We start from the raw sequence: 14,775 nt of genomic DNA on the forward strand, positions 1-14,775 counted from the left end.
TATTATATGATATTCTTTTCACATCTCTTATCTCCAGAAGCACACAATACTTGAATTTCAAAGTGTGTGTGCTTTTTCTTTTGCCTTCAGTCTGATAAAGTATATCTCAATTCCAGTCAGCACTTGGTGTTAAGGCACAAACCAGTACTGCCATCAGACACCAGTCAAGGTAGACCATTTCCCCATGGTTGTGGAAGTAGGAATTGAGTGAACTTCTACTGACCATACTGTCAGCAAAGAAAGGGATGGAGCTGTCAGCCAAATGCTTCAGACTTTCCTGTGCTACTGTGTTTTCTTGAGTGAGGATCTTCTTGCTTGATGAAATCAGAAATGACCACTCTATTACACTTAACATTCCTCTTTAGAAAAGTGTGTGTGTGTGTTTCCTCCATTATACAACTGCAGTTTGAACATACCATTGTAATTTACCTTAATGAATTGCTTTCCAGATATTTAATTGAATCTTCATATTCTCCAAATAAATCTTGTTTTATTAGTCCATATCTAATTATGCCAGAACTAACTTGAAAGTCTTACATTTCTATAGAAGGTGAATCTTCTAATTAATATTTTTCTGTCCTGATCTTTGGACAGAAAAATATTAATTATCTTTGGATAGGTTGTTTCACTATATGAATGTAAGTCTTTTGATTTTATAGATTTTTGTCTTGTTTTTTGATGCCATCATCCAAGTTCAATGTTCCATTCTGTTTCATTATCAGCTTAGACTACAACCATCTCTCTCATCACATTTAGGTTCCAGGGCCTTTGTTCACTGTGACTTTCATATTCTCCTGTGGTATGTTGTCAAAACTCTCATGCTACTAATGTCTCTTATGAAAGTAGTTAATGTGAGCCTTTCATATATCAAAAATATATTTAGATGTGATGTATTAGAGGCTCAGTGGTTAAGAGTATGTCCTGCTTTTGTGAGGATGTGAATTGTGTTCCAAACATCCGTATTACCCAGATCATAATCAGCTTGTAACTTCAGCTTCAGGGGAAGCTGATGCTCTGTTTTGACCTCCACAGGCACCTGCACTCAATTGCACATACCCATAGAGAAACACATAATGAAAAAGTATTCAAAAGTATTTACAACTTAGTTGCTTTTTTCTCTTTCATCGGTCTCCACAATATTATTTCAGTATGTCCTGATGTCTGTATTCCTAATCTGTAGTATTTATTTATCTATTTATTTACTCCTGTATTGGTTTTATAATTTAGATAAAATACTTTGGGCTGTATGCTTCTTTCCATTACCTGTTGGAATGATTGTCTTGGCATTAGGAAACCAGTAGCTCTTTCATTGCTGTGGTACTCTTAGCAAAATACCTTTTCATTTACAAAGTCACCATTCTCTTTGCTCACAAAAGCAATCATGACAAGAACAGGGATGAAGTTTGCTGAAGACGAACTGCCAGCCAGGACTATGCAGATTTGTGAAATACCTTCAGATGTAAGCAAAATTGAAGACTGATTTTCAGAAAGCATATATATACAAGGCTCATACATATAATGCATCTAAGCAGCATTGTATAGGTCAAGGTCTAAGACTTTTTTTTACATATTCTTCAGATACCTATGGTTTATTTATATTCAGAAATTTCTATAAAGCTTCTAAATGTTTTAAGTTTCTTGGTTATTCTGAAGAATACTTTCTGCTATTTTAAAAACTGGAATGGCATGTAAACTAAGAATTTTAACAGTGGTAATTATGTGTCTCTAGTACTTTGGAACAATGCTTGTACAAGAAAACAAGCATTTTCTTGATTCTGTACCTAGTCATTAACACTGGACTTATACTTTTAACCCACGACTACCTCTGTGTCCTTCCATCCTGGAGAGAAGGGATGTAAATAGGTGTCCCTCATCTTTGAAAGATTCAGAGGACAAAATGGTATTGGTGATATTTTTAGGAAAGCGTTCCAGAAAAGGATGCTTTAGCTGTTGTTTCTGAGAAGGTTAGATTTCTCAGAACTGGATGCATGTTGCTAAGAATGTGTTGTCATTATTATTCTGGTCAATATACAAAAGTAGCATGCTAGTTACTACTATTAGACAAGCAAAGAGGTAAGGTCTCCAACACAGCTGCTGAGTACTGCACTCAGCCTATGACCTGGCTCAGATTTTGGATAAATGACGATGTCTCTTATTGCTTATTCAAATTAAGGGGGCAGGCCTATTTTATTTAATGATTAGTGCTGAAAATCATTCCACAGCTCTTGTAGTGTTTTCTCCATGATGGTCTCAGTGGTGCTTTTCGTGTCAGCAGGCCGGGCTTTTAGAAGAACCATTTCCAAATAAGGATTTGGACTGTACTTTCTTTCCCTTGATTACTTTCCTATCCATTCCCTCTGGGATCAGGCACATAAGCTAGCACACCTTACATGCATGTGAAATCCATGGGATGATTATGCTATAGAGAAACATGTTCTGCCCAGCATCTGCTGGCAGCACATAGCAATGTGCAACATGTAGGTGTCGCTCCAATAAAGGAACACCAATTGTTCACTTGAGTAACTGGGCGCGTTTCCCCATTCCTCAATCCAAAGCTGAAGGATACTTAGAATCTCTTTGGTGATGTGATCGATACCTTGTATTTCTGATTTAAAGAAGAAAACATAGGAAGTAAATGAATATTTTGAAATTAGTACAATCTTAACTTTAAATCTCAAATCTCCTGTTTTAAAAATTTAGCCCAGGGAATCATGGTTGGCCCGGAAAAGTAAATACAAGCATTCTCATCTCAGATTCAGTTTGAAAGTGAAACAAACCAAACAGAAAAACAAACTACAAAATACCTTTCTGAAAAAAAAATGACTGAGAATATACATGTTTTAGTGCTGATTTGAAAAATCAAACAAGAAGAGTTTTTAAGTCAATATTTAAGGTTATTTCTGACCTTCATTATCCATGCATGCAGAGAAAGAAAACACTACCCAGGTGTCAAGATTAAATGTGTTTATTTTGTGTCAGTGAATACAATGGTATATTAGATACCAGCACTCCCAGCTACACACCTATGCAATTGCCTCTAAACCTTCACATACTGTCAATCTCCATTGCGCTAACATTCCACCACTGAGCCTTCTATGCCTAGCAAAGTCAGAGTTCAAGTTTAGAAAGAAAGAAAGGAATAGAAGAAAGGACAGTTGAGCTCCACTTTGTGTCATCAGGGTCCGCAGAAGGATCCACGTGTCTCAAAAGAATGTTTATTATCTTCAGCAGAGGGGAGAAAATGAGAGGAACACTAGAAATGGCACTACTAGGAAGAAAGAACAGAATGCAGATTAAAGAAACATTTGAGACAGGATGAGTTAGTTTCCCCTCAGTTAAGAATCCACATGATAACATGGATACATGACGTTGAGGTTAAATTGTTCAATTTGTGGGCAACACACTTCAGCGTATTGGCTAGTACATTTTTTTTTTTTTTTTGCACCGAAACAGAAGCAGTACAGGTTTTATGTTCTACCATTACACTTCCAGGTTTTTCACTTATGAATATACCTGCCAACCTAATGATTCTTGCATGCATTAGAGTTTGCTTTTGTAGAGTTAAGTTTATTTTCCCCAATCCCTCCCACTCCCGTGAACATTGCAGTGTGAACTCTTTGCCCAACTTTAAAGAGAATGTTGCAAAGGACAGCTCTGTGCCACCTCAGGACAGAAATCATCACCTGTCCCCTTTCCAGGCTACTGATGGACCAGTAGCAGTGATCTCACCTTGTCTAACATGCAAACAGACACTGTTCTCTTAATTTCCCCATGCCAGAGGCATACAAGTCAGCAGGTATGCTTACAAAAATGGAATCAAAATGAAAAAGAAACGGGGTTGGAGGGGGGAAGAAAGAAAAAGCTTTCCTGTTTAAAGCCTATTGTCCTAGAAGGAATCCATTGCCTTGAATTCACTTAAAGCCTGCACAGGTGAAATGTGTTTCTTTTGAGACCCCCGTCGAACTCGTGTCTGGAATTCTTCAGGCTTTTCTCTCTTCACAAGGGGCTTCTTTTCAGGAGCCTTCATCTTCCAAGACACAACGGGAGAGTTGACAGCTGCTGTTCCATAGACCTTCTGGTATTTGGTTGAGGCTACATAAGACGCTTTCACCGTGAGGACAACAGCATTCATCAGGTTTTTGGCCGCCTGGATGAGTGACGTAGCACTGTCCAGCTAGAACAGGGAGGAAAATAAGAGACAATGGGTCAGTTAAGGCCTCAAAGTGACAGAACACAGGCACAGTTTCACACATCAAGCAGTGCTGTGCTTCTGCTAGTTTTGCCACATACAAGCAAATTGTCACAAGAGAAAGTGAGCACATCGCAAATCAGCCACCTGCCTTCTCCTACCTTTGCTCCCAAAATAAGCAAAATCAGGTTGTTCTATAGCACATAGCTGTCTAAAATCTCAATACCACTAAAGACGAAGCTCTATTCGTATCATGTAAGTATTCCCATTACTACACTCATTCAAAATGGTAACAGTTACTCAAATGTTTGAAAAGTACTTGCTAAACATTGATTATTTTTTTTTTAAAGAAGCCATAAAGAGTTACATTTCAGTTTCACATCCCTACCTATGGGAGGATCAGCATATGTAATTTCTACTTCCTGAACTCAGAACTGGCAGAAAGGAAGTCAACAGCCCACACTTTACTTATTGATCTTGAAGTGTACACTTCACTATTTCTAGTTTATAAATATATTTTCCGTGAAATATCAGTTATTGTGGCATGATTTTCTGGGTACAACAGTGTTCAGCAAGGCCACATTTTCATGCACTACACTCCAATTTCTATTCCAAAATTTTCTCAAGCACTTCTATACTTAATTCTTTAAAACACTATCTAGGTATAATCATTACAGTCTATGATGAAAGAAGTGGTCCAGTTGTAAATTACAACATTGTTCCAAACGGATCTATTGGTTCATACTGCCACCTATTGGATAGGGTAACTGGTGGATGATCCACCATGCTCAAACATGCCTGAAGCTAGAGTAAGAGTTCCAATCTAGCTAATTCCTACTATTGGCAAGACTATGTGTCCCATAATGTATCCTGGGCCATTTAATATGTTTCAGCTCTTCTAGTATCAAAGAACGGAACCATAGATGCTAGAAAAACTACATTTCCCAGAGTCTCTTTCAGCAAGGATTCTACATGTAGTCTAATGAAAGAAAAAAAAAATCACTAGCTGAACTGGAACTCTTACTCCAGCTTCAAGCATGTTTGAGCATGGTGGATCATCCATCAGTTGCTTGCAGTAGGAAATACAGAAACGTATCTTAAAGTTTAAGGACTAAACTAAAAACTCTCCTCTGTGTGTATGTCTTTGTTACATGCTGGTTATATAACTCTTGTGTCTAGGCTATAGTTATTTGAAGCAGAGAGCTATGTACAGTTTAGTGATTAGAAATAGGTTTAAGAACAGATACTATAATTCCTGTGGCTCCATCCTTCCATGCGACTGTCATTCATGTAGCTTCATGCCATCTCTTGTAATCAGAATCCACTCCATATAGTATCTGGCCAGTGGAAATTGGATTAATACCTCTTTGATGCCATTACCCTGACAGCTTCTTGTTCCCTACTCTTCATAAAAAAATTTTTTTTAAAGACTTGATACTGGTTTAAAAATGATTACAACCTAATAAGCAACATTATTCCTTCATCTAAATGCTTGATCTAATCACTGAGAAATTATTTTTATGTATCTAAATCTCTTGTGATACTAACAAATTGATGCTTTGCCATAAAAGTATGAGGAAGATATTTACTATACGATGATGTAGAAAAGTAGAAATGTTTGGCTCTGAGCCATGAGTCCACAGAAATATAATGCAGTGTTGTATGATTTAATCTAAATAAGTAGAATGACCTGTTTAGTATTTCACTTCATTATCTCTATCAGGCTATACAAAGTACATATATCTAAATAATGGCCCAATGGATGCTGAAGTTTATATCACCTAGTTTTCTAAAGCTAAATTTCATGAGCAAACTCTAGAGTATTCAATGCGGAGTATTCAATTGGAAAGAAGCCAAGCATGTATTAGTTTACAGTTTTTCAATCTACAGCCTTTGGACTGCCATGTCAGGATTACCTGGAAAATGTCCCTTTACAGCCTCAGTACAAAGCTTTATATAAATAAATAAATTCAAAAATTAAAAAAAAAATTTAAAAATCTTCCATTTTAACACACACCCTAGGCGATTCTGATAAATATGTCAAAGTTTAGAAACAACTATATTAACAAAACCCAAAGAGGACAATCAGCATATTTTACCAATTGCTCTCAGTACTTCACAACATCTGACTAAATTCAGTATTTCCCGGTTATCCCTCCAGTGGGTGGAGAGAAGACAGCAATGTGTCGGACCAATTAGAACACATCCGTCATAATTACTGCCCCAGCTGGAAAGATCGCCTTCCTATGCCCCTCAGTGGGAACTATGGTCATTTCCACATCAGTTTTTCAGGTTTCAAACCAGAGTGGTACATGTTCATAAAGTTAGTTAATTCAATTCTGTGCTCTGGGTAAAAGAGAAAGTGAAGTTATATGCTATGCCACTGATAATATTGCCTTGGGGTATGATGATAGAATTAGTAGACTAAGACATGATATGTCTATTATAATATCAAATGGCTCTTGAAGAATGAGTCTTGGGGAATAAAGTGGATCTGAATAAAAAGATCCAAGTAGTGTGGAGATTTCTGCCATAGATCCCATTTCTAGATAGCTGATATGTAATTCTGCAGCTAAGCTAGGAGCGAGCCTGTCTCTTCTTCAAAACCCATTTTGTCTCCCAGCCTGACACAGGAGTCCTGTGAGAAAACCTCATATATTGTTGAGAGTGTGAAGGCTCTGAGATATAAACCTAGTGGTTTTGCTCAAAACCACCTGCTAAGGGAGATATTGGGAGAGAGACCTAGACAACTAACCCTGAACAGAATTACACAAATACAATAGTTGAATCAAAAATTGACTAAAAATTGTGACTTGAAAAATGTTGAATTCCAAAGGTATATTGTATCCTTTGCTCTAGTTATACTTCTATTACTTGGCTATTTTTCACCATAGGTTATTTTTCTTTTTGAATAAATGGCTGAAAAGTTTTAACTAAAATTTTAATCCCCGAAAAATATTAGAAAGAGTAGACATGCGATGTGATTTCTTTTAGCAAGGTTTAAGGACACCTATTTAACATAATTGCTTTCTATTTTCTGATATTTTACTCTAGCAGTGGCATTTCCAAATAAGATGAGTAAATTAACATATGTAAGTGAAGTTCTAATAATAATAACTGACATTAATTGGGCACTTATGTGGAGGTGCGTGTCATTGCCTTAGTCATGTTAATTGAATTATGTGATTCAATTTCCAAGATTTCTCAAGTAGCAATGATGGTTGCATAGGTGAGGAAACTGTCACTTAGGGATTAAAACCAATTGTAACTTTTGGCAATGTTTGAAAGCCTATGAACAGCATTACTCCCTGGGAGTAGTACAGAAACGCTGGGGTATTGTTTATCAGCTACTACCTATGAATCAAAAAGTCTCTGCTTCTATTTATCCTGTGTGGCATGGAAACTCAATACCTCTCAACTCTGCAGTATTTGGGCAACACCATCAAAAAGTTTATGACAGTCTCCATCTGTTCTGTAGTTTTTCGTCTTGTTTATAAAGTCCAAATCGTTTCTGTGGAGACATTTCCTGCCCGGTATTTAACTGTTCCTAGTAACTCAACCTAAAGCTGTCTTACAATCTTGGGATCACACTCAGGGCAGCAGAGGCTGCAAGGCAACCTATGTAGATTTTTACTATCCAGATCTAACTGCTGGATAGAACTTCAAGTGGATCTCCATTAGAATTAGTGTTCTAAGCCTTGAGCTCAGGTTTTCCAAAATGGATTAAAAAACTAACATCAACACCAGCATTCCTAAAACATTCAACATAACCATTTCTTTCTAGGGCAAAGTCCAGCCTTTCATTAAAGACACTTTTGTTCACCGTGGTGGTCCTTATTATCTAGTCTAAGAGAAACTGTTCAATTTTTTTAAGCTAATTTTAAAACATGAGCCTATATTTAACAAATCAGACCACATGGCCACTTTAAATTAGATGGTCAATCATCCCTGGGAGTGGCCATGTAACTTGCCATGTGTGAGTCCTAAGATTCACACATGACCCACTATAGTTCCACAACCAGGGTTTAAATTCGGGAAGCCTGATTAGAGAACCCATACTATTGTCACTGCTCACACTGACCAACCCGCACTCATGACACAGTACTATCAAGTTGCACTGGACTCACACTCTTCCACACTGTGTCAGTTGTCCCTAGCCATAGAAATTAGAATTCTCATAATTCTGTCACTAATCTTTCAAAAATATCGAAGAACTATTTTTTAAAAAGGCAACAGATGTTTCCTCACATCTCATTCTGTTACAGTCAGTGAAAGCAAATAATGGTGAGTTATGCTGTCTGTATCTGAGGCATTTTTCTGTCCTATTTTCTCCCAACCCCCAATGCCACTGTTCCCACTGTTCTTAACACCATAAAACTTCCATTACAGAGTCACAAAGGGATAGTCTGCCTGGGCACTTTATTCATTTGTGTTTCAATTAATGGAAGGCTTTCATGAATGCAATTCTTCCCATCACTGATACTTGTCCTGCTGTCTAATGCCTTATGACTTTAAAGCTGTAAAACACCATGGTATGTACTTGAAATCAGTTACCTACAAGGAGACTCCTAAAACCTCAAAAAGACTGGTAAACTATTTCTCTAATGCTGGGCTTGCTCTGAACATGAACTATTTTAACAACATGCCAAACTCACTAACACTCTTGAATCAGTGCTGGAATCTTTTTCCCTCTGCCTGCTCTTTCTCCATTTGTCCACCCACACATTTTTCCAAGTAGGTATTTCTTCTATATTATGTCAACCACTTCTCTTAAGTGATGACTATTTAGATATAAATAGACTCAGATTGTAAGATATAATGGAAAAGAAGAAAAAGACGACAAATACTCTAAAATGCTTAATTTTATATGAGGAGTGCCTTAGTAGGCTGCCAGGTACTCAAGGAACCATAAAAGTAGAAGGTTTACTTGGAGTCATATATGGAGTGATAGTATAAGGAAAAGAACTTTTGGTGGGGTCATGCTTCCTAAACTATTCAATAGAATGTTACAGTGCTGAGTTTAATTACTAACTAATTGAGATTGAGGTGTGTGTGTGTTTTACCTAGCTGAACCATTCTCAGGGATGATTACAAATGTTGGGGTAAAACTTCAAGAGCTGTATATGAAAAACTACATACTTCATAATTTGTCCTAATTTCACATATAGACGTGTCTATAAATGTATACTCATTTGTGACTTCTCTTCATGTTCTCTTATTTAGTGTTTTACAAAGCAAGATAAAAGAATGTAAAATAAACTGCTAAGTCTGTTTTTCACTCTACACACCCAAAATTCCAATATATTTACTGAAAAATTCTCATTATAAGACTTTCAAGATAAAAATCAATATCCTTTTAACAATCTAAGACATGACATTATCAAGAAGGAGCCTATTCGAATAGAAATGACTGATTGACTAGGGAATCATGAAGGAATTAGCTATCCACAACAATGGAGTGCATGCTCAAGTCAATGAAAAATAAAACGAAGGCTGTTTATGATTCATAATTTTCTCTAAGAAACAAAAAATAAAAAGAACAATGTCTAAAAGTGAAAAATGTAAAAGTTGTGGAGAGCTCACTGGTCTGAAGGGTTCAAAAACTGAATGTTTCAGGATGTCATTCATCAAAGCCAAGAATGCAACACTGAGGACTGGAATGTAAACTGTGCACTCAGAATGAAGTGATTTATAGGAGGCACATGGTTTTCAGCCATTTTCAGGTCATTTAAAGAATATATATATATATATATATATATATATATATATATATATATCTTGGAGAGATTTATACACACATACATGTGTGTGTGTGTGTGTGTGTGTGTGTGTGTGTGTGTGTGTAGCTAGGTAGATAGGTATAGGTATAGGTATAGGTATAGGTATAGGTATAGGTATAGGTATAGGTATAGGTATAGGAATAGTATAACCCATGGAAATGCAAACTGCTCCAAATTAAAAATAATGGGAATACTGGCCAAATGAAAAACTGATAAGCCAAGCCCATTTAGAACACGTTTTGGGAATATAAATACAAAGGATGATGCTTGAGGACAATGGAAGGTTTAGCTGCTTAAGAAAAAGTGCTCATTCATGTCAAAGCTGAAACTGTTCTATTTTCATTATTTCAACTCCAAGTTAATAACAGTGAATATAAAACTAGAAATAGGTTCCCCATATATGGCAGAAGTCCATTTTAGTCATTTGCAAGATTTCTGAGTGGCTAAATAAGATATCTTTAACACCAAGTAGGAAGTAGTTTTAGTGGCACCAACCTACATATTTGGGGGGAAAGAAACTATGATAAAATAATTAAGAATAATTATAAATAAGGCCAATGCTTTCAGAAAACTATAGCTTCCCTTTAGTTATATTTAAACTATTACCTACCCCACCCTCAGAAAAATGTCACTCATTGCTCTCTGGCTTGGAGAGATTTTGCTAGAAGCAAGCTTTGCTGTTAATAAATGGAAAACGTAGAGACCTAAAGCAACAGGGTCTATTATCTGCCAAGGAGAACATTTCATGTTCAAAAAACTAAAATCCGTGATCTTTGAAGAGGTATTTGATCTCCATAGAAACCATGATACATCTGAAACACCTTGAAATATCTGCCTCCTCTTTTCTAGAGTTTGTATCAATACCTTAAAAAAAATCTCTAGCAAGTCAGAAGCAATAAATAACTCAGACAAAGATATGGTGGAAAAGTTTAGGTGTGTCCCTTCTTCACCCAAGTGAGCAATCTCAGGATGATCATGTATTAGCGTAAGTGGAAATTGACAAGTCTACCGTGGCACATTATCATTTTATTGCTCGTTCTACTCACCTCCTCAGATATCAATAGTGAGATAAAATTAGCAAAGCTGGGTTTCTTCTGTTTAAAAGAGTGGTGAATAACAGCAATTTACCACTCACCCCTAGACTGTTCAAGGCAGACATTATTAATCAATCTCAGTTCTTTTCTCTCTTAGAACTGGTTATATGACAAAGGGAGAAGAAACATATTTACTTCCTTCTTCAAAGAGTTCACATTTTGACAGAGTTGTCAAAAAGTGTGGCACAATTTACAGCATACATAATTTCCTATACTGAGTCTATATGTATGTGAGCTTAAATAAATTTGATTTCACTATTACCAATCAGACCATGACCAACACATTTCATTTAAATGACATCACACGCCTCTTTTTGTTCCAATGACTAATATTTAGGAACAGATTGTGCACTTCTTAGTAATGGCACTTTATTATAAGTTGCCAACTAATGAAATAGTTAATGCGAAGACAAATGTATTAACAGAAGTGCAAGTATTATAGGGAACTCATTTTAAATAAGATAAAAATCTAGCAACATATATTAACAAGCATTGCATGTGAGGTAAAAATACACATGCCTGGTTTATTGTTGTTTAAACACAAGCACAACATATCTTATAATATGGACTATACTCAAATAGTTATCACTTAAGGGACATTCAGATAACATTTGAGCAGTTAGTTTACCATAGGGATAATCTTCTTTGATAACTTAGTCTTGCTTGACAAATGTTTTCATTTTAAGTATGGGATAAATCATGATATAAAGGAGCACAAGAGTTGGGTTGTTTTATTCTCTGGGGGTTCCATGAATTCTGCCAGAGAGGCAGCTGGTACTCTAAAAGCACTGAAAGCCAGTCCTGAGAAAATCGGTATGCAATGGCTAAAGATTAAATTGGCAAAGATCTTAACAGAAAGGCACTTCAGCCTCAGACAGGCTAAGGAAAACATCTCCAAAGCCTCTCTGAAAAATTTACCATTTGGTATCCAGGTAACTCTTCATTGGACATATTTGTGTCGTAGATTTTTAATTCATTTAGGTAGGTAGTAGTGCTTCATAGTTGGCCAGTTCACTGATTAACTGTCTTCATTTGCATTTTTTCAATTATAGGTAAGTAAACCTTGGGGACTCCCATGAAGGCTTAATTACAGTCAACAAATTTTCTAAATATGGCTTAAAGCCATCTTTTTTTCCTACCCGTAAAGGCCGAATAATTTTTGCTCATCCACAACAAGGGATTCTTGGTACCCTTCAGATGCTTTACCTCTTGGAAAATTAGGAGCAATTATGCCAGAGGCACCTAAGACTTCTTCCATGTTTTCTTGACTTTCTTTGTCTTGCTAAATCCCTACATCATCCCACCCTTCAGAATCACATGTCATAATTGAATTCTAAATTGTTGGCTTCCACCTGACAGAAGGCTCATGAGGAAGTAAATTCATCATCTGAAAAAAATGACCTATGAATTTTCAGACACACATCATGACAGGGAGCTTGATAATCTCATCAAATAAGGTCTTACGAATGTCTTTCTACCATTATTTTATACCATTTATTTCTACTGGTAACATTTACTAAGCAAATTAGATAGGAAAGAGAAAATAACAACAGAAAATGTAAAAAAAAAATTTAATCCAAGACTATTAAAAGTCAAAATTGGGAAACTACATCTTTTAGGCTGAATTCATTGCAAGCAAGGATAATTGACAAGCATTGTCCTTCATACCCTTATCAGATGTGCACAGTCCAGCATAGTTCCCCTCTATAATGAACATGGTCTCTGACTTCCTCTGCTGTGTGCTTTGTCAGCCCTCTATGCTTTGTCAGCCCTCTATCCATACAAGTATTATTTAGTGCAGTCTTTGTTGGATAAAGTCTTGCACTGTTTCTTTTCTCAGTACATGAATCAAACCTTGCCCAGTGTCTTCTCCATAGTGGAGATAGATTGATTATACCATATAGGGCCTCCTTATGCTCATAGTTTCAGGTATCCACTTGAGACCTCTCTGCTGTCATTAAGTGGGACTACTACTACAGTATATTAATTATCATTTTTTCTCCAATAACTTAATTATCTTCTTATATAATTTATGAGTAATGATCTTTTATATAAAACACTAAAAAAACTCAAGTGAAATGTTAGACATATCTATAGCTATATAAAATAATTCAGTATATTAACCCCAAATTTCAGATCTTTTTTTCATTATAGAAATGAAAATTTAAGACAAAAAAAAGTTCCATAATTCAAGTGCTCAAAAGAGGCCCTCAGTATAATACATGGTTTAAAACCTAGCAATTTTAATTAAATTAGTTTTAAGTTTGAGTGGCTTATCCATAGCTTTTTATAATTGAGCACATTTTTCTGTCTACTTTGAGGAGATACAGAAAAATTGCCTATAAACATGTGCCTTCATCCCAATCATGGCTTTTTTCTACTGTGAACTGGCAATCCATTCAGTTCCATGGGATCACTATATACACCTGCCAAAGGTTTGGATATGGGCTTCACCTTGACCTAGGATTATAATTTTGTGACATTTCAACCCTGAATTCAGTTTATTTCTATACTGATTATATTTCAGATTCTTGAGATACCTTTTTAAAGACTTTTGCCATTTAGAGAATAATTTAGTCTTTTGTAGACGTTTTATTATTGAGGCTTCTCCATCTTCTAAATCTCCTAGCTAGAAGCTCTATGAATTGCTCTACCCTACCAAAACCCAGTCCTACCACAGAGCTCTCCCTTGCACTCATCAGGAGAAGCCCATCCCATCTTCATGCCACTTAGATGAAGTATTCTGAGTATTGTGCTGCACTTTGCTTTCTCTGATTCAGCATCTTATATTCCATCATCTCTTGTCATCACAACTTTAGTACACTTGCTGCTTAACCCCATCTCACCTTCTGTCCTCTGATCATTCACCCGAGTCAGCTTCTTAGACAGGTTTTTCAATACTTTTCCTAGCTACTCTCCTAGCTTCCAACTCCTTGCCCACATCCCTAATGAAATAAAAGCCAGAACTATTCTCTTAGATGAAAGCAGCCTGTTATTTCATTATTCCCCTCCAATGACACTTCATCTCAGTCTCCATCAAATTCAAAGAAATTCAAAAATTTGTGCTATGGTGGAAGCTAAAGTAGAAATAGTTTCTAAGTTTTAGTACACAGACACCACTGGTGGCCTCAGTCTGTTGTCCCCTTTCTCTTACAAATATTTTCCACACTCTTGTAAGCTAGTTCATACTTTATCTTATTCACATTTCTCCCACCCATCTGCTATTTACCAAACACCTCTAAAAGGGCCTTATTGAGTTGTGACATTACAGACTGGGAAACCGAAATGGATATATACACATGAAATTAAAACACAATTAGTAGAGTGCTTTACTTCTATCAAATCATCCTCCCATGGAAATAAAGACAAAAGCATGAGTCTATCAGAAGAGTAGAAAGGTACATAACTGACAAATTTAAGTTGAGACAAACTGAAGTATACACTGGTTATGTGACCTCTTCTATCACTGTACTCAGTGTATTTCAAAACTAAACTTTTGTTCATAAAACATTTTTACAAGTAATAGACTATATATTGAAAGTACTAACGTCAACAAGGCACTGAGGTCTGGTTGCTAGGAATCATATTACCACCACATAAAATTTCTCATATCTTCAAAACAAGTATATATGAGCATCCTCTTATCTGCATATGAGGAAACTGAAATAGAGAAAATTTAACATTTTGTGGTGGGGGATTCATTCCACTGTGA

The 14,775-nt window shown here is 36.2% G+C and overlaps 1 protein-coding gene across 4 annotated transcripts in view; it reads right to left on the minus strand.

The window, feature by feature from the left end:
• Positions 1-2,949: 2,949 nt before the first annotated feature.
• Positions 2,950-14,775, minus strand: part of Ctnna2 (catenin alpha 2) — a 1,050,408-nt gene continuing 1,038,582 nt past the window's right edge. For all 4 annotated transcript variants that reach the window (XM_034511450.2, XM_034511449.2, XM_034511447.2 and 1 more), the window contains one exon: positions 2,950-4,174. In XM_034511450.2, coding sequence (XP_034367341.1) covers positions 3,887-4,174 — 288 coding nt within the window. In that variant the 3' untranslated portion in view covers positions 2,950-3,886. The remainder of the gene's footprint in view (positions 4,175-14,775) is intronic.

The sequence above is a fragment of the Arvicanthis niloticus genome, chromosome 9, assembly GCF_011762505.2.
Source record: "Arvicanthis niloticus isolate mArvNil1 chromosome 9, mArvNil1.pat.X, whole genome shotgun sequence".
NCBI lineage: Eukaryota > Metazoa > Chordata > Mammalia > Rodentia > Muridae > Arvicanthis > Arvicanthis niloticus.